A 22,911-nucleotide genomic window follows, 5' to 3' on the forward strand; every position below is an offset into this window, starting at 1 on the left:
CCAGTCTATAATCAAGATTCATGATTCAAACCCAAGCTTGTCTGCATGCAAATCTCTAATAATTTCCCAGCCCTGTGAGAAGAGGAACAGAGAACTTTTCTCTAGTCTCTCCCATTTATATATGGTACCTGTTGTTGCTATGGCAGTGACTGGCTGGGATCGCCTTCCACTGCTTATTCCATAGAGTTCAATTTCATATTCAGTGGCCTCTCTGAGACCTGTAATGTCCCTGGTTCGTTCGGGGGCAAGGAGGGTTATCTCCAGTGGCTCGGACTGCTTTTTGGTATCTCTGATTTTGAGAACAAAACTGTCGAAGACTCCTTCATCAGCTGTCCAGGACAGACGGAACCCATCTGGGGTGGCATCTGAAACCAGAAGGTTGTCAACTTCCGGCTCGGCTTCTAGAAGGGAAGAGAATGGTGGAAGGAGGAGAGAGAAGATCACTCAGCAGCCCGTGCCATAGTCTCTCTGGTGGGGGTATTGATATGCAGTCATGTCCCGGCTCTCAGAGTGAGAAGTGTCCTGAGATACCGAAAATAAAATGATTCAACATGGACATGTCCAGTAGGTCGAGGAGAGGAGAAAGAGAGTTGATACATTCAGTACAAGTCAAGTGGGTGCTTACATGTGTGAGTTTTGTCTAAAAGCAATTCTATAAATCCACATCTGGACTCAGCAAAGACCCCTTCCCTGAATTATTAAACAAGTTCAAAGCCAGTAACTTGTTTACATTTGCTCTCTGCCAGTGGCTGAACGCCCATGTCTGCGAGACCTTCTTCTTTTCTTTTTGCAAAGACAAATAAACCAGCATTAACGATCTGTAGAGCTGCCCATGATGATATGGCTGATTATATTTCCCTTGATCTTGAGCATTTGGCTTTTAAAACGTTATAAATGTTATGCTCTTTTTCTTGGAGCTGCTATACTAAAGGAGGCTCCTACTCTTGACTGGCTTGCTTTTTGTTAACCATTCAGTAAGTGTTCAGATGGTAGAACCAAGACTTGGAACCTCTTGTACTACATACTTTAGACCCAAAGTTGAGATCTTGGATTGCCTTAACTAGACAAAACTCAATGTCAAGGTAGATTTAGACCTGAGTTTCCCAAAGTACACTCAGAGCAAACTATGCCTGTTTGATCATCATTCATTGTCAAATAAATGTGGGAAATATTTCCTGGGTAAGCCGCTCTTGGAGAGAAGCATGCACTTTACAATGTTCTCTAGAGCCTTGTGGTCAAGGATCTTTAACTCAGTGTTTCAGAAATTTTTTGAACATGGAACTTCTTTATTAAGTAGGACCTCTGAATATGGAGTTAGTCCCCTCTAGAAAGACTTTGGGAAACACAGATTTTTGACTGTTAAAGTTGTTCATGCTATATTTCTCTAGGAATTATGAGTGTGCAGAAAATTATGGATTTAGTCTGTGTTGAAGAATCTCAATGATATTAGTGTTTAACAGTATAAGTTCACAGTTGGTTTTCCAATGACAAGCCCACCTGGCAAGTTTGGCAAGACCACAGTTGAGGCTTTGAGATGACAAATGCAGTAAATAAGTTTTTGAAATATACTCCTTGGTATATTTCTTTTGAGAAGGCTGAAATGTAGCTGGGGACCAGCCGGATGAACACAGAGGAGGGTAACACACAAGAGCTACAGACAAGATGCGGTCAAAGGATTCGGGACACCTAGTGGAGACATTTCGACCTTCTCGTTTCTGGAGTGGGAGGAAAGGAGCACTCGTTAGAGACGTGAGACGAGAGACAGTGCTGGGGGTGGGGGTGGGGACACAAAGCCTAGGCCACATCTATGGATTAAGTAGGAAACATGGACAAGAGTGTTAAAACCATGGCGGTCTCATAGATGGAGTACATGGAGGGAACTGGGAAGAGGAGAAAATGGCTCACTTGAGCCAAAATACCTGTAATAATCTCAGCCCTCAAGGGCTTGGTTTGGTGCCCTTGGGTGAAGCCAGAGACCATGACCTCATAGCCAATGCCAGTTATAAGGCCTCTGAGCTCCAGCTTCCTCTGGGTTCCTGAAAGGGTGAATTCCTGGGGGTCCAGCAGCTTCCCAGAATCCACCACCGTGACTAGGAAGCTGTCAAAGGCATTCTCCGATGCCATCCAGGAAACTGTGAACCCGTAGGGATTAATGTCGGAAATGGTTAGGTTTTCCAGAAGGGGCAGGGCCTCTGAAAGAAGGGAGGGGTGAAAAGAACTCAGGTTAGCGGCGCTGACTCTGCCGGGACAGCACAAGTCTCCACAAAAACTGAATGAGATGCACAATCAATCATCAAACATGTTAATGTGCTCAGAAAATGCATTTTTGGTAAGAGCTTATCAGTTGCCAGGTGCCGTTGCCTTGTGTAGATCTCTTAACAAGTCTCTGAGATGGACGTCATTCCCACGATACAGGGAAGAAAGCCGAGCTTCAGAAGAAGTTGACTGACTTGGCCAAAGTCGCAGGGCTAGTATGTGACAGCGCAAGGCTCTAGCCGGGTCTGACTCCAAAGGCCATGGATTTTTCCCAAGAAAACTGAATATCTTGTAATGGGTTTGGACTCCTTTGTCTATTTCCCACTAACTTATGGTCTTGAAGAAAATCAGCTTATTTATTTTTAAAACATACTCCCTTTTCAGTGTATTTTATATGTTTCTATTCCACTTCTAGATCTTATTTAGCATTAAGTTGACCAGGCCAGTTAGTGATGTATATCCTCACCAGCTGAGATAAAGGGATGAGGTAAGATTTTCTTGTGTGTCCAAATTTAACCAATTATGATTATGGCGTATACTAAGATTTGCTAATTTTGTTTTCCTGGATAAAGGTAGGATCTTCAGTAAATTCTGTTATTATTTGTTCATTCAGTCACCAAACATGTGTCTCAGGTCCTCTTATTCCATAGGTACCAAAGGGTCTTTTTCCACATTGGAATTCCCCACAGGAGTGAGCTTGTATCAACTGGACTTCTGTTAATTATTCTCAACTGACAAGGCTTCACATCCATTATCCTATTGAACCCTCATAATGACACTGTAAGTAGATATTACTATCCTCTCTTCGTACCTATGACAACAAAGTAAGCAGAGAGGTCAGGGATTTCTCCATGACGCAGTAGTAAAGGGACTTCCCAGGTGGTGCAGTGGTAAAGAACCCGCCTGCCGATGCAGGAGACGTAAAAGTCATGAATTCAATCCCTGGGTCAGGAAGATCCCCTGGAGTAGGGCCTGGCAACACACTCCAGTACTCTTGCCTGGAGAATCCCATGGACAGAGAAGCCTGGAAGGGTACGGTTCATAGGGTCACAAAGAGTTGGACACGACTAGACGACTCAGTGAGTGACATATCCACTAGGTGGCTAAGCTGAGATCCAGCCTAGGTCATCTGACTCCAGGTTCAGTGTTTTTTCCATACCCTAAGCCAAAGTCTAATTAGTCAACTCCATTGGTGCTGGCAAGACCTGAGGCATAAGCACGGGCACTGGAGAAGGTCCAGGGCCTTCCCTCTAGTAAAACAAAACACAGCAAGAGCGCATGTGTTTATTTTTATCAGAGCGGGTATGGGGGGTGGGAATTCCATGGCCAAGGCTGCTTTAGCCACATCTAGTTTAGAGCCTGCTATTTCACTGAAGCTAAATGGAAACATTCAAAGAGATAAATGACCTTATACTAATGCCCAGAGTTTAATACATGGAATGTAAAGGAAAACGTTTAAAATGACATGTTTCGTGACTGAATGAACAAGTGAATGAATGCCCTCACCCCTTAAGCAAAGATTAAATTTTGTCACAGCTTGGATTTCCTGTACTTATTTTGAACTGCGTGGTGTTTGTCTTGAGGCTTTAAAAAAAAAAAAACAAATGAAGATCTACTCTAAATCATAACTCTATCAAAGGCAAAGATGAAATCACATATACTGTGCTGACAGGCTCCTTTGTCTGCAAGACAAGGGTCTCAAATTCTGCTGCAGAACTTTGTTTGGATATGTGGCGCCTTTCTCTGATAACTGGCCTCCGCGAACTTCCAGGCCATCAAAGCAGAGAATTCCAATGAACAGGAGGGCATTCAGGCTAATTAGTCCATCAAGGGCTTGCTATTTATAGTCCCTTGTGTTCAGGTTTTTTTTTTTTTATCTCTTTTAAAAATATGCTTCTTTTAAACTGCAGAGTCTTTTCACATCCAGGATTAGCTGAGACAATACTGTAGCTGGATCCAGGATTCCCTAAACCAGCTCTCCCAGCCCCCTTTTCTTCTCTCTGTTCTGTGGGAGACCCTGCAAGAAGCTACAAGTAAGGGCCTGAGGATCTGCATCCGGGCATACTTTCCCTCCTGGGCAGTGAAGTTCTCAGTCATCTGTCTGTCTGTTCCTTGCCCTGCCCCACTAAGGAATGACCATGTTCTGCATTTTAAGACAGGACAGTTGAATTCACATTAGACAACTGTACAGAAAACATTACGTCTCTTTGATCTTACAGTAAAAAAAAATGTAGTGTTCTCTTAAAAATAATAGGAAAAGTCATGACTACCAGATCTATTGTTTCTATCTAGGCTGTTGCTTTTATTTATTTATTGTATTGTTGTTGCTGCTTATCTTTAAGAACCCTACTTTTCTCATACTGTTGGGAGACAGAGGAAAGGACTCAGCATCTGTAAAATGCCTCCTGGATGCCAGGCAGTTACATTTCACCATATCCATTAAATCCTGAAACTGTCAGAGGTGCCTGTTAGTATTCTGTTTTCATACATGTGAGAGTGGGGTTTCAGAGAAGTTAAGAGCTGGTCAAGGTCATGTAGTTAAAAAGATGTGGGAGAGAATTAGAAACCACATAGGCCTGATCTCAAGATTCTCACTCTTTTAGGAAACCTATGCTGCCTCCAATTAAATACTTAGTTGATCGTATTGATATATCTTATTTATGTCAATAAACAGCAATTTATAGCAATCTGGACCTCAAGAGATGCCTGGTTTCATGTAAAAATCAGCCAGCAAAGTTGGTCTCCTAAAAATGATCATTAGTGGAAAGCAAGAGACTTCTAAATATTTTCTGAGGCTTTGCAGGTTAGAGATTTGGTAAACTGATACCACTTTCAGCCTTTGCCATTGATTTAGGATAATTTCAGGAAAGGGAACAGAAAACCATTTCTTTATGTAATTCAAAGAGAAGAAGTCGAGTTCAATAAATAGATTGGGTTTAATTAAAATTGGGATTCGTCTGCTCTAAGGTTGAAACTTCCTTAATCTGTTGTAGATGTCAATTTTAAAAAGTAACCCCTTTGTGGAAGAAAAAGTAAATCATTTTATTTCTGGGGCAGGTAGTTTATGGGCTGCTTTACCTAGCATGATTTATGGGCAAAATTCCTGCCTTGGGCCATTACCAACTTAAAACTCACTCTCCAGCCAGAATCTCCAAACTGTGAATCAGACAGCCTATAAAACTGGGCACAGAATTCCTTGGAAGCTTTATACGACTGTTGAGTCTACCGTCTTCATTTCCTAAGAGTGGCTGTGAAGGGTCTCTCTTGGAAATAGCACTTGCTCTCTTTTCACGTAGAAGTTCACATATGGAATCAAGACTATACTGGGGCTTGAATTTCCCTTTAGAACGCCTATCCCCTTTCCTCCCTTCCCCAGTTTAGAATTCTGAACAAAACCAGAGCCTTTGAAAGAGTACCTGTCACGACAAAGGCAGTGAGGGGCCTGGTGGAGCCCCCAGCCCAGGTGGTCCCTGCCACACTAACGTCATAGCCAGTGTTCGCCACCAAGCCCGTGACGTGGGCGTGCTGTGTGTCTCCTGAGACTGTGAGCTGCTGGGGCTCGTGCAGCGAGTGAGAATCGCTGACATTGATAACAATCTTTGCAAAAGGCCCAGCTTGAGTGGTCCATGACATGTTGAAGCTGTCAGGAGTGATATTGCTAAGGACTAGCGTGCCCAACTGTGGCTCGGGCTCTAGGCGGAAAGGAATAGGGGCAGAGAGAAAGAGAGACACATTATTAGAGGGAGCAGACGATTTCTCCAGCATGTAGCCATGGAACATGAAAGTATCAATCGCTCCAAATATTTGCTGAAAGGTAGTGTATCAAGCTTTGTCCACACCCGCATCGGTCATAAAGCTAGGAAATATACCACTTTCTCTACAGGTGTGGATTTGCTTTGTTTTTTTTAAGTAGAGACGTGACCATTTGCTGGTCATGTATAAAGAAAAGTGAAGAAGCCATTATAGCAGTAGATAGAATTATTGTAAAGATGTATTAAGAGTACATTTTCTAAGGTTTGTGATGGGGCACTAGCTCTGTGAGATGTTCCACGACAAGATAGCTTCACATTATATTGAATAATATATCTCACCCTAGAGATTCTTGAAGTCTACTAGCATTTTAAAGGAATGCCGGTTCTGTAAAGAAACCTACTTAATTTCATTTAGCCCAGCATTTCATAGCGCTACCCTGGTGGCTCAGATGGTAAAGAATCCACCTGAAATGCGAGAGACCTGAGTTTGATCCCTGGGTGGGGAAGATCCCCTGGAGGAGGGCATGGCAGTCCACTCCAGTATTCTTGCCTGGAGAATCCTCATGGACAGAGCCTGGCGGGCTACAGTCCATGGGGTCGCAAAGAGTCAGACACGACTGAGTGACTAAGCATAGCACTTCATGAACTTACTGATGAATGGATACCCTATCTGAGGAATAGTCTCTGAACATCTCAAGTTGCTGGTGTGCCAATGAGCATGCCTTAGAAAACGCTATTTTGGAATTTCCTGATTTAGTCTTTGATCTGTTTGGATTGTAGAAATTAAAGGTTAGTATCCACACAAGAGAAATCCTTTGTAGTATTCAGAAACCCAAATGTATGCACCATGTAGAAAATCTACATCTCCCTCTGAATACTATAAAGGTGAAGCTGTCTTCCACTCAAAAATCCCTGGTATATGTAAAAGTTAAAGGAAAACTTGAAGTTGGAGTTTGTGTTTTCTGATATGAAATTGACTTATTGGTTAATTTGGAAAGATGGATGGTTCCACTGAGGTTAAGTTTCTCTTGTTGCTTAAAATCTAGATGATCTGTGATGAGAGCAGCTTGTCTTTAATGGAGGGGTCTACAGTACTAGTTTCAGCCGAGACGCATGTGGTCTGGCCACCTAAGTGCACATTTATTAAATAACACTAACGTTAAAATAAGGTCAACCCAGACGTATTTTAGAGAGAAGCGACAGTCCAGGATAATTGTGATACTAGGATTAGCATTTAGTGTTGGGAAGAAGCAAACTCTTTCTTCCAAGGACTCAGATATTGTTTTGCTGCAGCTCCAGGATTTGGAGGAAAGAAGGGGCTCATTTGGATAAACTTTAAGTGGACAACTGCAGAGCGTAACTCGAAGCCATGAAGTCTCGAAGGACAAATGGATCTGGCTCAGAGGCAGAGTGTAGCCAGAAGTGATGTCATGGGATTTCCTACTTAGCAATTACATTGAGAAGTTAACGATGCTATAGCTTTCAGCTACAGCATTGGCAAATTACCTCAACCACAGAAAAAGTGAAATCCTCCGATGAATCTCTGTCTGCTTTTTCCTTATATGTTGCTGTGGAAGGAATCTCCCAAATTAAGGATGAATGTTAGGACTCTTCCTATGCTACCAGACGGAAACTGGCAATGCCAACACATTAACAATCATGCAGAATAAGACTTGGGTTTTCAAGGTCAGCTGAACCTCTAACTGTCTCCCAAAGGATGCAACCAAGCTGAAAAGTGAGATGCAAGAAGAAACTCAGAGAATGGTAGTGAGGGTCCAGTCAGCGTTCCATGCAAGCTAGGGATGTTTTTCTGTTACCACGTCTAACCCTTTGAAACAACTTCTTGGCATGCTGTCCCCTTCTGGGAAAAACAAACATTTCCAAAAACCTCATACTCCGAATGTTTACCGCATGCACCAAGATTTGGATAAGATGACAGATGAAAGGAAGACTCTGCCACTCTGTTATAGGTATCAGTGGATGACAAAGCATGCTTGACAGAGTCAGTGTCAAAAAAGAGCAGTCTCTAGGGAACACAAGCAAATAAAAGTTCTCAAGAAGAAGATGAGACCACTGGGTCCTCTCATGTGAGTCTCGGGGTGTGCTTTGGGGTGTTTTTCTCCGCATGCTAGTAACACCACTTTTAAAAGCTTGGTGGAGAGAAAGAGAATGTGGATCTCTGTGACCAAGGAATCAACAAGGGCATGCACACACTCCTTTAAACAAGACATGGGAAAACTGATTAGAAAGACCACAAGCAGACAATCATGTTCAAGAGCAGATCAGAGGATGGTTTAGAAATTCAACCAAGGCACGTCAGGTTAACTCTCTACAGACAATGCCAGATGTGAGCATATATTTAGGAAAAAGAGGTTGACACCGAAGTTCCTTAAATTGGGGTGAGAGATTTTCTTTTAAAGCCCTAGTTGGGGTGGTTCTCTCAAATTTGAGAAGGATTTGGAGGAATAGAAGGGTGAAAAGTGGGTCGAAGGTGATTTCGGGGGGAATCCTCTTCAGAGGAAGTTCACCGGACAGTGAAGAGCCCATCATGGGAAATACCTGTGGTTGCTTGGACCATCAGGGTCTGAGCATGCTGCCTGCCAATCAGCCCGTGGAGGTGGGCGGTATAATCAGAGGCAGCTTTGAGGTTGGTGATGGCAAAGCTGCGAGACGCCGCAGGCAGAGAGTGGACCACCGTCTCCTGGACGGGGTCAGAGTTCCTAACTTCTACAAGGAAGCTATCAAAGGCAGACTCCTGAGCTTTCCATGAGATGGCCACACTGCCCGAAGTCACATGTGAGACAGTGAGGTGGCTAAGGAGAGGCTCAGCTACTGAAGTGAGAAGAAAAAAAAGAAAATACAAACAGCATGTCAATGTAAAACTCTATTAGGTCAAAATCAAAACATGTAAGACTAAATCCATCAAGTTTTAACCTTTACCCTCTGATGAAGGAACTTGTCCTCTTTTGAAAACCAACTTGAGCCATGAGAAAGAAATACATGTGTTTGATTTCTGTGGGTTTTGGTGAACTTTCATCTGGTTGGGATGAGAATGAGGTACTGCTGGCTAGCTCACTGTTTTTCCTTTGGTCCATGCTGATAACAATTTGTAGTCTCATGCAGAATGAGGACAGACCCTCCCTCAGCCTTGGGCAACTTAAAATGAGGGAGTTTGGATACTGCAATGTTAATCCTTTTCTTGAATTCTCCTAGAATATGGGAACATTTTTGTGAGAAGAAGAGAATCTCCTGTTTACTCCACAAATGACTTTTAATTTCAGTCTGTGATGTCTAATTTTGTCTCTCAGGAGAAGGCATTGTCCAAAAATGTGCTAAGTATGCTATTTTGAAATGGACAAGGCTCTCCTTGTTGAATTCACGTAAAATTGTCTTTTGCTGCATGCCAGAGAGCGTCTCTGATAATGTGCATGTCACAGATAACACAGACTTGCTGAGGGCAGGTCACTCTTCAGTTAACCAAGTTCCATATATAAACACGCCTACTCTGTTTCTGCCATCTGCCATTCACTGTTCTGGGAGCAAGCCAGCATGTTCTGGTCTTTTCTTCTAGAGGTGGCCTTGGAATTGGGGTGGTCTGAATAGCGTGACTTCCTCCTACACTCCTGTGATGAATAACCTTTGCTGACTGTCCTCACTTTCCCAATTCAATTCCCAAGTCCTCATTCAATCATTGGAATATTGGGGTTTGGGGAACTCAAAGGCACCAGGAAGACAAAAGCCATCATATAACACACAATATACTTTTTAAGACCTCTTTGACCAATATAGACATCTTCCCAAGTCAAGAACAGCTCTCATCAGAGGTTTTTAGTTACTGAGGAAGAGAATTCTTTTTTCCAGATTCAGCTTGGCAATCTGGGCCACACTATATATTATGCTGGAAATGGCTTGGTCAGTGATAAAGTAGGAAAGTCACCATGTGGGCTGCTGCTGGAAGAGAGGCATGGTCAATAGTGCTCCAGGCTAGTGTCAGGGAACAGTTGCTGCCCTGTGACCTGGGCTTCCGTGGGAGTCAAGGAGTGGCTTCATCCTGCAAAAAAGACTCTGGAGAGAGGGCGTTAGGAATGGGCGAGTGTGTGTGTACCTGTGGTGGCCGTGGTACTGATGGTTTTGGTCTTCATGCTGGGAGCGAGTCCAGAGAGGTAGATAATAAAGTCATTACCAGGGCGAAGCCCTGAGATGTGGGCTGTTCGTTCAGCACCAGAGATGTTATATTCCATGGTCTCCAGGAACCTATTGGAATCAATAATTTCAACGGTAAAGGTCTCGAAGGCACCATCAGTAGCGGTCCAGGAGAGATTGAAACTCTCAGAAGTGATGTCGGAAACACTTAAGTTTCCAAGTTCAGGTTCTCCGGCTGAAAAAGGAGGGGTAGGAGAGAAGAAACAAATAAATCTGAATCAGTCACGGGGCTTGGGTTTTAAGACTGCAGTTGTTAATAGCTGAGTAGAAAGATCTGCCAGTGCAGGGTCAGGGCAAAACGAAGCAATGGAGCAATGTTACCAGTCAGTGCCAATAGGAGAGGGAAGGGGGATTTGTTAAAAGGAAAAATGTAAAAAGGAAGGTATAGCAAGTAGATTTGCCTGCTCTGAGCTGCCACCCCTGATCAGGGCCTGCCTGAGATCTGGCCTAAGTGAGGAGACAGGCTCAGTGTCGGCAGCAGGAACTGCTCTGCCGAGGCCCCGGTGCTTCTGGGAGCCATACCTCAGGGATGCTGGCCATCGGTCAAAAGATACGAGTGCTGGCAGCTTTCAGTCTCTTAACTTGCACTCAGGAGACGACGTGCACTTGCTTCCCGCCAGCAGGCAGATATCCTCTGCTTTGAGGGAGTTCCCATCTATTCAGATGATGACTAAATAATTCTGATGCCATTCCCCTCCCACGGTGGTACCTTGAGGCTTCTGATTTTGTGACTTAAAGGGAATTGGCAATTTGTCAGTGTGATTCTTCGTACTTCTGACAAGGGCCAGCTGTTCTCAGATTCTGTTAAAATAGCTTGTCCTTTCTTAACTGCTTCTCCGGGGGCCAAGAAGGCTAGTATCGCCTTGCCAACGGAGAGAGCTGAGCCAGGATGAGGCCATCAGGCAGCCCTGTCTGGCCAAGAAGTAACATTTTGTCTCAATGCTTTTCTGAGCAACAGGAATAAAACATGCAGAGGGCAGGCAGGAGCAGGGTTTGCAAAGCTAGTATTGTCTCTCTAGCAGGGCAGGAGAAAGCTCTCCCTTCCCAAGAGATCTGATGAAATGCAGACCAGATGGAATTATGGCTCTTCCTCCCCACAGACCGACTCATCAGAAGCAAGCATGTTGGTATCATTATAAAGAAATAAAAAAACAAAAAACAAAACACAAAAATACTAAGAACACCCAAACCACAAGATCTACAGGAAAGATGAAAAGTGGTGGGTGATGTCTCTGCCTTCTGAGAGGGAATGGTTTATGCATGTTAGATAAAAGGGCCCCGGATCCATCCAGGGCAGCCTCAGCCCCAATTCTTAGGCATTTCAGGGTCACCGTTCTTGCATCAGTTGTCTGTGCTGTATGTTTGTATCAGCAAGAGTTACTGAAATGGTGCGGGCTGAAAAGGAGAGCCATGTTTTTAGTAGAATCAACTAGGACATAAAAGTTCACACAAAATTTAAGTTGCAATAATTATCGGAAAATGGGAAAGGCATATTCAAAATCAAACCAACCAGCCTCTGCTCAACTTCAGACCAATGGAGGCACAAACCAGGGCCAGGGAGGGCTGTGCTCTTGAGCAAGGTCCAGGGAAACACTGAATGCTCTGTCGTTGGCACAGACTGATGAGTACACCAAAATGCACCCTCCTGGGTCTGGGCTGAGAGTGCGCCATCCAAAGGCCAATAATCCAGGGAGCAACTCTTCATTAAAAGAACAAAAAGGGCATCGGATCTTTGACATTCATAGCCTGGGACATTCATCACTTCAAATGCTGCTGTGTGTACTTCTGCTAATGAATGGCTTTTTCTTTGGTACAGTCTCCAGTCATAATTATGTGATTTTTTTTTTTTCTTTTCTGGTCTAGCTATTTGCTAATTTGATGTTCTAACAATGACTCAGTATCTGAGAGAACTGCTTGGAGGAGGGTAATTCAGTTCTCTTATTATACTCAGTTCATTTTAGAGAAACATTTAAATTAAAACATTTCTTTTTAAATGCAAGAACCACGGTGCCCATATCCTTGAGGGATTAGGAATAGTAAAGCACCATTTTCAACTTCCAACAAAAAGACTCTAAAGTAAATAACATGTGCTCCATCAGAACTCACATGTGGGAAGGTTGGCTTCTGGTTTCATCCAACCACGAGGGAAGAGAATGGAGACCATCAAGCTGGCTCATGAAATGGAAAGCTGTCATTCAAAACAGGTGCAGTTACAGGACTAGACAGGTAAGGTCTGGGAGAGGTTAGAGGTCAGAAAAGGCCACATCTGCACGTACATTCCTGAGATGTCAAAGGCATCTGGACCAAGGCACAGCCCACGGGCAGGTCTCTGAGCATGCAAGTTCAGCAGCTAATGGGCACATGGGAAGGATTTAGGTATGGATGCAAGCTGACTCCTCACACGATCTCTTGGAGAGAAATCACCCTGGACAGGGAGAACAAGGTACCTGTGGAGGCCTCAGCAGAGAGCACTGGGGTCCTATAGCCCCGCATCACCCCGTGGATGGTGACTCTGTAAGGGGTGACAGCCTTCAGGCCCGGGATGTCCACAGCCTGCATGTTCCCGGGCACCGTGAGGTTCTGAGCCGCCTCCACCCCGTTGGCCTCCTGCACCTGAATGACAAAGTGCTCAAAGGCCTGGTCAGCGGCGGTCCAGTTGAGTCTGAGGCCATCCCAGCCAGCCTCGGTCACGACTAAGTCTCCCAGCTGGGGGAGCTCCGCTGAAGAAGGACAGAGAGGAATTGGTCAGTTCTGCCAACCAAACATGAGGAAGGAACGTCCCACAGCCCAGCTCTAGGGAAGACAAAAAGGTGCAAAAGGTTTTCTTGTGTGTGTGCTCATTCCTGATCTCAGGAAATTTCATTTTGAACTGCAGTAACTGGCCACAGCTTTCTTAGGGAGATGAAGGCAGTCACAAAGGGGATCATCTGTGTTGCTTATCCTTGACCTGGTGATGACAATATTTTCCCAAATATTTTCAACCATTGACAACCCACAGGGAGGTCTCTGAGGATCATGCATGAATAGCACCTAAAAGGCCATGGAAAAGGTGGCATTGTGGGTCAGGGTAAGAGAAGTAAGAATTGGTTAAAAGTATAGGGATTTCCCTAATGGCTCAGATGGTAAAGAATCCGCTTGCAATGCAGGAGACCTGGGCTCCATCTCTGGGTCAGAAAGATCCCCTGGAGGAGGAAATGGCAACCCACTCTGGTATTCTTGCCTGGAGAATCCCAGGGACGGGGGAGCCTGGTGGGCTGCTGTCTATGGGGTTGCACAGAGTCGGACACGACTGACGCGACTTAGCAGGGGCAGCAGCACGTGCATCCTCCTGTATACTTTAAAAATCATCTCTAGATTACTTACAATACCTAATGCAATGTAAATGCCATGTATGTAGTTACCAGCACATGGCAAATTCAAGTTTGGCTTTTTGAAGCTCCCCAGAATTCTTTCCCCTAATATTTTTGATATTGGTTAGTTGAATTTGAGAATGTGGAACCCACGGATACACAGATGTTTTGATGTTCCTCCTTGGAACTTCTTGGTCACGTGGGAGAGAATTCCCTGCTTCATCTCATTACTGAGCTCTGGAGAGGCCCGCTCTTCGCTGGCCACAGGCGAGCTGACTGGGTGCACAAACCATGTGCTGAATCAGGTTTGGACAAGTCTGATGTTTTACCTCCAGACTTTCCTCATCTGTCAGGGATCAAAGTTTCCATACTGAGTTCTTGGCTTGGCACGTTCCCTCCTGGCTTCTCCTGACAGCACTTTGTGTCTGAATGAAGAACGCTTGCTTCACAAAGCAAGGCCCTGTGTGTGAAATGAGTGTCCACTCTTAATTAAAAGTGATTATGTTTTACTCTGCAGATGGTGCAGAGCAGCGCCCACCATTCATTTTTCTACAGTGTAGGACAGGAGGCCTGGCGTGCTGCGGTTCATGGGGTCGCAAAGAGTCAGACACGACTGAGCGACTGAACTGAACAATGTGGGAAGGAAATTTAATGTAGTCATTACTGATATAGAAAGTTTGCGTTCCAGATAAGGAAAAACTCACTGCTGCTCAGGATTAAATGTAATCTCCCAGCCTTTTTTTTTTTTTTTTGAGGCTGAAGTGACCATGGATTCAAAGTCAGAAAAGACAATATCTGCAAGATTTCCATCAGAAAAAGTATGAGGTACCGGTTCTCAGGTATTCCAGGATTCAGTGCTGATGGGGCATCTGGGCAAACTGGACCTTTTGGAGGGGCTGCATTTAGACTGTAGAACTGGTCCTTTTATGGAAGAACTGGGTTGGAAACATGGGTGTGGAAGGCCGTCTCCTCCTTCCCAGCTCACCAGGAAGGGCTGTTCTTGGTGGGTCTCCTTGTAAGACTGCCCACGCAAAAGGAATTCTGCTAAAAACACAAAGTTTATAAACTACAGATGTAGATCTCTATACTTTGCTCTGAGATCTCATGTGTCCCAAAGGCCCCTTTTGCTCCTGTTTGGTTTGATAATATTTCAGGAAATACAGGCCATTGATAATCTGGTCAGGTCAGGTGTACTGCCACATAACTTTTCTTATACAGCTTCTAGCAAGGACCAGGTTTGTTCAGTATATCTCAGCAAGAAAGACAATTCATTTGATTAGGTTATTTGGGTGGGATTAAAACACAGGGTGTGTAGAGAAGGGCATGGGCTTAGAGCCCAGCATAAAAACACTCCAGGCCAGAATACTGGAGTTGGTAGCCTTTCCCTTCTCCAGGGGATCTTCCCAACCCAGGGATCAAACCCAGGTATCCCTCATTGCAGGCAGATTCTTTACCAGCTGAGCCACAAGGGAAGCCCATAAAAACCCTAATCCCCCAAATCAGACCCATTTCTCCATGATCCTTTTAAAGCTGTTTCTAGCAACCTCATGACCAGCACAGTTTTCTGTAACAGATGGAGTTGCATATTTTCAGGGGACAAATTGAGATGAATTGTTTTTCCTCTCCAAACTGAATCTAAAACACTGAAGTCCAACATGACTGTCCTTTCTTGGAAATAGCCCTGCTTCAAGGATCTGCTAAGGAGAGAGAGACAGACTTGGCTAACTTCTGCAGATGGTGATAGATCATTTCAGAGTTTATTCTGCAGTTGTCTGACTACCAGATGGATGGCCATCAGTGACTCTGAGGCCACTAATGCTAAGATTTCTCTAGAAACTTCTGACTGTATTCTGTGTCACAACCCTGCTGTGTATGTTAATTATACTATGATGTGTTGCTATTGGATAAATTTAGCTATTTGCCATTCAAAATTTACTACAGAATGGGTGCCTTGCTAAGAACTCTCATCCATTACTTCATTTACTGCTCATGACAGTCTTCTGAGGTCAGAGTATTATCTCTGATTCAAAGGTGAGAAATGAAGGCTCAGAGGTATAAAATGAGATACCCAAGATTATTCAGCCAGTAAGGTGGAATTCCAACTCAGACCCTCTGGAGTTAGAGCTTGTGTTCATGCTGACTGCCAACAGCTTTGAGAGCAGTCCCTGACTCCTGGGGAATTTTCTCTATTCCAATGACAGGCTGGGGTCCCTGGCATGGGGAAGAGGGTTGTATACCTGTGATGACCTCCACAGCAAGGGGTTGAGTGCTGTGGTCCCTGACCTCGCCACGCAGGGTGATTGTGTAAGAGGTACCAGCCTTGAGGCCTGGAATCTCCACGGAGTGCTGGCTGCCAGGAACCGTGAGACTGTGAACTTCTTGGGGCTGGTCAGTCTCCCGGATCTTAATGACAAACTGTTCATAGATCCCATCGGGGCTGGTCCAGTGCAGTCTGAGGGCATCCCAGCTAACCTTGGTCACTGTGAGGTTCCCCAGACCTGGAACCTCCTCTGCATAAGGAGACAGAGTTGCCAAGTTACTAAAAAAAGGCAATGGCATTCTGGGATTCAGGTGAGAGGGCATTGTGGCTGAGGTCGGGAGAGTTGTCTGGTTGGTGTTGATCACAGATGTGTGATTTACAGCAGGTGTCGAGCACACTCTAGCTATTGGCACTGAAGCCAGGGCTTTTCTAGTCAGCCTTTGTCTTTCATAGACAGTTCTCAGAATTGTTCACAACTTCCATTCTTGACATACAGATGGGGCTTCAGGGAGTCCTTTGGTGCGTTCTTAAAATGAGCTAAGATCATTTTTTTTTTTCCCCACTCGCCAAGTGTGCTTTCCAACTTCTTAGATAATATGGCTGAAACTTGCTTTGAAAGAAAAGTCACCTCTTAATTTATGCAAGAGAAGAGAACATGGAGCTTTCCACGGAATTGGCTCCCATGCTAGGACTAGGACCTGGCCAAGCAAGGGACAGGACCTCTGGGTGAATCATGGCACTCCCCGCTGGGGTAGGAGCAGAGCCCAGTTTAGATGAGGGAAGAGCATGGATCCCTCTTAAGTGGGAGGAAGCAAGTTAGTGAAGCAGCCTAGAGTACCTGTTAAGACTTCAACAGAGTGAGGGGCTGTGCTGAAGTCCCGAGTGACCCCACGGATGGTGATGCTATAGTGAGTGGCTGCCTTGAGCCCAGGCAGGTCCACGGACCTCAGCCCTCCCGGGACAGTGAGGTTCTGGGCTGCCTCCTCCATGCCAGGCTCCTGCACCTGAATGAGAAACTGCTCGTAGACCCCTTCTGGAGCCGTCCAGTTGAGTTTGAGGGCCTCCCAGCCCACCTTGGACACCGTGACCTCTCCCAAGTGGGGAGTGTCTCCTGGAGAAGGACAAAGAACTCGTTTAATGATCAAATCACACACACCGATCCAGGGACTCTGTAATGGAAGAGCAGGCCTGACATTATTTTTTTAAAGGAATGTGACTTTCTTTAGAGAGCCATGCATCACGCAGATTCCTAAATTTGAGAAATAGAGCCGTCGGGGTGAGGTGTAGGAAAACATTCGTGATCTTATTTTATTAAGGAATTGCCCTCTCCTCCAGAAGACAAGAAGATTCTTATGATTATTTTTCCTTTTAGATATAATGCCTTAGCCTCCCTACCCAGGAGGAAGCCTGTGAAGCCAAAGGGCCCTGCCATAGGGGCTCAGCGCATAGTCCCCAGGCTGGGCATTGCAGAGCCCGAAAGGCTGTGGTTCACATGACGGGCACTGTGAAAGGTGCCCCAGGAGCTGTGCAGCCTTATTTCTTCCCATTATCAAGCACCACAGTGCTATATCTTGGGGTATTCAAGTCTGTTCAAAAACGAGCTGCATCTGATTATCCTTGGGCAGTTTCCTGTTGGGAAAAACAGAAGCTAGAGACAGAAAGGTAAGAGGTACCTGTGGAGGCCTCAGCAGAGAGCACTGGGGTCCTATAGTCCCGCATCACCCCGTGGATGGTGACTCTGTAAGGGGTGGCGGCCTTCAGGCCCGGGACGTCCACAGTCCGCAGGTTCCCAGGCACCGTGAGGTTCTGAGCCGCCTCCACCCCGTTGGCCTCCTGCACCTGAATGACAAAGTGCTCAAAGGCCTGGTCAGCGGCGGTCCAGTTGAGTCTGAGGCCATCCCAGCCAGCCTCGGTCACGGTGAGGTTTCCCAGTTCAGGGGCATAGTCTGAATAATGACAGAGATGGGGTCCGTTAAACCGTGCCTAAAACGCTTTCCATTTGGGAACTTAGAAATGCAAACCCACTTTGGGTGCGGAGGGGCCGTGGGGCCCAGTCTCGTGTTTTACTCACTGCACCCCTGAGCCATGCTGTTGCCATCAAAACACTAGCAGGAAAGTCAATATAATACTTATTTTGCCTTGTTGCGTATTGGGGTTTGTCTTTTGAAAATATTTTTCCATTGATCAGCGTCCTGTGGATTTAGAAAGTGTTACACGTCTGTGTTAGCACTGCTCTAGGCTGCAGTTTCCATTTTAAGAAGCGTCTCTCATCCTAGGGATGAGATCATAAAGAAGAGCCTTCAGCTGCTCCTCTTGGGATCCTTAGTCTGAGCTGGCCAGCCTGCTGTATTTTGAGAAAATTGGCTCCTCTTAGATTCCCTTCCTTTCTGTGCTTCCTCCATCTCCCTGGGAAGGCATGTTTCACAGTCTCTTTATGCTGGGATTTTTGTCAGTTTGTGGGGCTCAAATCAGTTTACATAAACCACTGTGGACAGATCAGAGATAAATTAACATGGGACAAGTAAGGCTGTCCTGAACAAAGAGCTGAGTCTCTGCAAAGCTCTCCCTCATTGGACAGAAAGAAATGCCCTGGGAGAACAGTTATTAAGCTCAATTAAAGCTGAATTTGCTGTCTTTATTCATCTCTGGAATGAGCACAGCACAGAACACTCACATGTCTCACTTCAAGGTGATACTTTTCCCAGGACTGAGCCTAAGTGGTCTTTGCATCACCTGGGAAGAGAGGATTTTTATCTGGAAACATCCTCTAAACAACAGAGTAAGAACTGACTTGAGCTTATATAAGTGAATACATTGTTTCTCTCCATATATACTTTATATTGCTGCTTATTTCAAATCAGCCTCCTGTGTCCATTAAAGCTGACTTCTCATTTGAAAATCTTAGCCTGCTGTTAGATTGAAGATATCAGTTCAGAAGGGAAAACGTTTCTCCTGCAGAATCTATTTGATTCAGACTTTTCTACTTTCTGGGGAATGTTCTTCCTGATTGTTCTAGTTTGGCAAAACCTGACACTACTTCAAATCCTGTTTGATCTACAACAGGGGACTGCTAGCTAGGATCTGAGGGTCAGATCCAGCCTGCTGCCAATTTGGTAATCAGTGAGCTAACAACACTTTTAAATTTTTCAAATGGTTAGAAAAATCTAAAGAAGAACACTTCATGAAGATGAAATGTATGAGATTCAAATTTTGATGTCATAAGTAAAATGTCACTGGGACTCAGCCATGCCTCTGCATCCACGTTCTGCTGATGGCTGCTTATGTGCTGCAGTGTGGTACAACAGAGGAGCTGAGACCCTATGGCCTGAAAAGCCTAAAATACTGACTGTCCTTGCAGAAAGTATATGCCGTACCTGACCTTGACTGTCATTCTTACGGACACTTCCTTTAACCCAAATCTGTGTCCTGGAGCCTTTGTCCGAGACCACATAGCAGTTCTTAACCACACAAATGTGGTCCAGGTGAGGAAGAGAGGGCTCCAAGCTCAAAGGGATGTATCTATCCATACTTCTGGGGAAAGAAAGGAAAAATGGTCAGCCATCTTTTAGCCCGTGGCCTCTGCGCAGCTGGGTGCAGTGCTCCAGGAGCAGTAATTATTCCCTTGAACTTGGACTTTCAGCACAACTAGACTCAGGAGTGTGACCTTTTCAAATATGCCAAGAGCCTTCATCCATAAAGAGACATGGGACAAAAACCAATCTAAGTCAGACTGCAAAGTTAAGGGAATCAATTCTGTGGCTCATAAACTCTCCTTTTTTATCCCACTTTCTTCTTTTTTTTCCTCTGCTGCTGTCAAAACTGCTTGTCAGGGACTTAGCTGACATTGACAGTTGGTCCCCTTCAACTGTGTTTCCTCTCAGGTAACTGCTTTTTAAGCTCTCTCTCTAAATTATGACATAAAATATATATTTTTTTCCCCATGGAAGAACTTTCAGATACCAGGTTGCAAGAGATGTGGGGAGAACTACCTAATCGGGGAAGGGAGGGTTACAGATTGTCTATTAAGCTGTTGCAGTAAAGATGATTGGAAAGAGGAGATCCACCTTAGAAAATGTCTCTTTCTCATGAGAACCATCTTTTCTCTTTGCATCAGCTTTTGTACATGCCTCAGATACTATCATACAATGTCCCTCATACTCTGCTTCATCGCTTGGTACAGCTGATAGAGTAATTTTCATATAATGTCATGTTGCTCAGCAAATGATAATAGTCATTTACTATTATAATAGTCCACCAAAATTTTTGGCTATTGGTACCCTACCCAAAACACTTCACTAAACAAGTGCCTGACACATAAGTAAAAGTGTAATTCCAATGAATAATATCAGTAGTTAAAATAAAGGGAGGTGGGAAAGAATTATGAAAAGAGAGGGAATGCTATGAATAAAAATACAGCAAGCAACACTCAAGATGGAGACCAAGAGGCTTCATGTAAATGCGGACTCTGCATTTCAACAGCAAATGACACACTTGTGGGCTTACTGTCCCAGAAGCCCAGTGTTTCCGTTGTATATTCCACACCGAATTTCTTGGCCTTTCTTTATGAAAAGGCTGTTGTCTTTTTCCTTACAGCTGTGCACTGGCATCTACCCTCTGAACAATGTCAGTGGGCCTGGGAAATCAGAATTTCAAAATCCCATTTCTGGGCTCACGGTGAGTTGACCAGCTGGCCTGGAGGAATTTCTGGCTGTGCCAACTTTAAATCTTTAGATTTCCACCATCATGTAGATGGTCATTACCAAGTGCTGACTGATGAGGCTTCCACTTTTAATGCTCACTCATGGGAAACAGTGATTCTCCTACAGCAGCAGAATGGCCAAATTCAAGCCTGAGGACCACCCAAGGGGAGATTAAATTGTTTTGATGTCCTCTTGTAAAGTTAATGGAAATTCAAAGCTTTGCCTGCTCTAACAGTTTTGGGGGACTTAACACTGTCAAAAATGAAACCCAAGCCCCTTAGCATGATCTTCACTGCCCTTTGTAGAAGATACTGATGATGTCTGTGACCTTGAACCCTGTTTTCCAGCTCCATCATACAGCAGACTGTATGGCTGGTGTTGCACTAACAAAGTTTCTCATGTGTTTGAACTTGCCACATGCTATTCCTCTAGCTAGAAATGTCAGCACTCCACTTGCCCAATTCTTGTTTCTTTTTGAGGACTCGGTAAAGTACCAGCTCTCCCAAGAAGCCTTCTCTGATACCCTGCCTTCACTTTGCTCAAGTCTTGGATGGGTATTTGTCTCTGTGCTCCTGTAGCTTCCCACATTTGCCTCTAAACAAACTAGTCACAGTCTTTTAATTTTGGTTTCCATTCTCTCATTCTCATTGCAGTATGCATCATTTCCTGAGGGGAGGGGTTGTGTCCTTCTGTTCTTTATGCCAGTGCTGCCTGACCCATGGCAGGTAAGACATAAATATTTGTTGGATGGATAAATATTTGACTAAATTTCAGTTTGCTCCATGAGAAAAATCAAAGAGGCCAATTAGAGCAGAGTGTTCTCTGTTACTTGCAGATGTTGCTAAAAAGAAAATTCCACCTCTCTGCTTCCCCAGACCCTTGAGAATTATGGGGGTATCGCTGTTGAGTCTTACATGGTGTGGAAAGATGCTTTATTGGCCTCGTGTATCTGCATATTCTCCCGGCTTTATGTCCCTTACTGCTCACAGCAAATCATGGCCTCCACTTCAAGCAGGGTTTTGCTAAGTTTACTAGACTACAGATGCTGGGTGTGGGACGGACACTTGGCACACACTAATTTGTGCTAACAGGGATGTGTGCATGCTGAGATGCTTCAGTCGCGTCTGACTCTTTGCGACGCTATGGACTGTAGCCTGCCAGGTTCCTCTTTCCACGGGATTCTCCAGGCAAGAATCCTGGAGTGGGTTGCCATGCCCTTCTCCAGGGGATCCTCCCAACCCAGGGATTGGATCTGCATCTCTTAGGTCTCCTTCGTTGGCAGGCAGGTTCTTTACCACTAGTGCCTTTTTTCTTTCCTTCCTTTATTCCCTCTTTCTTTCTCCCTCCCTCCTATCTTTCCTTCTTTCTTTCCTCCCAGTTTTATCCAGAGTAAGATTAATTATGGAGCGGGAAATGGTAGCCCATTCCAGTATTCTTGCCTGGAATATCCTGTAAACAGAGGAGCCTGGTGGGCTGCAGTTCATGGGGTTGCGAAGAGTTGGACACGACTGAGCACAAGCTTAATTAAAGACTCCAGGAGAATGGCTTGCCTTCCCTTAACTCTTAAGGGAGAGAATTTGGGCTGTTGCTGCAGGGGTGAAAGCAAAAGACCAGAAGATTCAGTGGAAATACTGCCTCTGGAGGAGCTGGGGTCCCCAAAGGCTCCTGAAGCCTGTGCCACGTATTCAAGGCGCCGGGGTTGCAGCGCTGACTAAGACATAGAGTCCTTACATTCTGGTCGGAAGAGGAGGCAGGCCATGCAGCAAGCGTGGCAACCCACTCCAGGATTCTTGCCTGGAGAATCCCGTGGACAGAGGAGCCTGGCGGGCTACAGTCCACCATAGGGTCTCAAAGAGCCGGAGATGACTGAAGCGGCTTAGCACACGTGCACACAGGAGGCAGGCCACAGAAAAGTAAACCACATAGCGAGTGCTGTCAGGCCAGGCAAGTGTCCTGAGGAACTCTGGAGCAGTCTGAAGGGGTGAATGAGGACAGGGCACCCTTTTAGACTGGCAGACAGAGATGTCTTTTGAGATGACACTTGAGCTGAATGAAATGAGGGAGGTGCTGGGTGAAGACCTGGGAGAGGAGGGGTATATAGGCAGCAGCAGAAGCATGTGCAAAGGCCCTCAGGTAGGAGCCAGCTTGGCATATGTAAGGAACAGCAAAAGGGCCAGGGTGCCCACAGTGAAATGAGCAAGTGGACAAGTGGTGGGAGCGAGCCAAGTCAGGGCGATGGGAGGGACCAAATTATTTAGGGCTGTGTAGCCTGTGGTAGGGTCCCTGCATTATATTTCAGGTATGATGGGCAGTCAGGTAATGCATACTTTTAACTTGATGCTGCATCCAGGAAAAGGCTTGTGCTTTGGCTCAGTGCTATGACTCGAGTC

At 45.1% G+C, this 22,911-nt stretch overlaps 1 protein-coding gene across 13 annotated transcripts in view; it reads right to left on the reverse strand.

Annotated features, from left to right (window-relative positions):
* Positions 1–22,911, reverse strand: part of TNC (tenascin C) — a 102,002-nt gene that overhangs the window by 29,791 nt on the left and 49,300 nt on the right. For 3 of the 13 annotated variants that reach the window (XM_044940513.2, XM_044940511.2, XM_044940512.2), the window contains 9 exons: positions 17,495–17,767; positions 16,660–16,932; positions 15,799–16,071; positions 12,659–12,931; positions 10,114–10,386; positions 8,568–8,840; positions 5,673–5,948; positions 1,920–2,192; positions 129–401 (listed from right to left, as the gene is read on the reverse strand). In XM_044940513.2, coding sequence (XP_044796448.2) covers positions 129–401; positions 1,920–2,192; positions 5,673–5,948; positions 8,568–8,840; positions 10,114–10,386; positions 12,659–12,931; positions 15,799–16,071; positions 16,660–16,932; positions 17,495–17,767 — 2,460 coding nt within the window. The remainder of the gene's footprint in view (positions 1–128; positions 402–1,919; positions 2,193–5,672; positions 5,949–8,567; positions 8,841–10,113; positions 10,387–12,658; positions 12,932–15,798; positions 16,072–16,659; positions 16,933–17,494; positions 17,768–22,911) is intronic. The other 10 variants (XM_044940514.2, XM_044940516.2, XM_044940517.2 and 7 more) reach the window with 10 other exon arrangements.

This window comes from Bubalus bubalis, chromosome 3 (genome assembly GCF_019923935.1).
Source record: "Bubalus bubalis isolate 160015118507 breed Murrah chromosome 3, NDDB_SH_1, whole genome shotgun sequence".
NCBI classification, from domain to species: domain Eukaryota; kingdom Metazoa; phylum Chordata; class Mammalia; order Artiodactyla; family Bovidae; genus Bubalus; species Bubalus bubalis.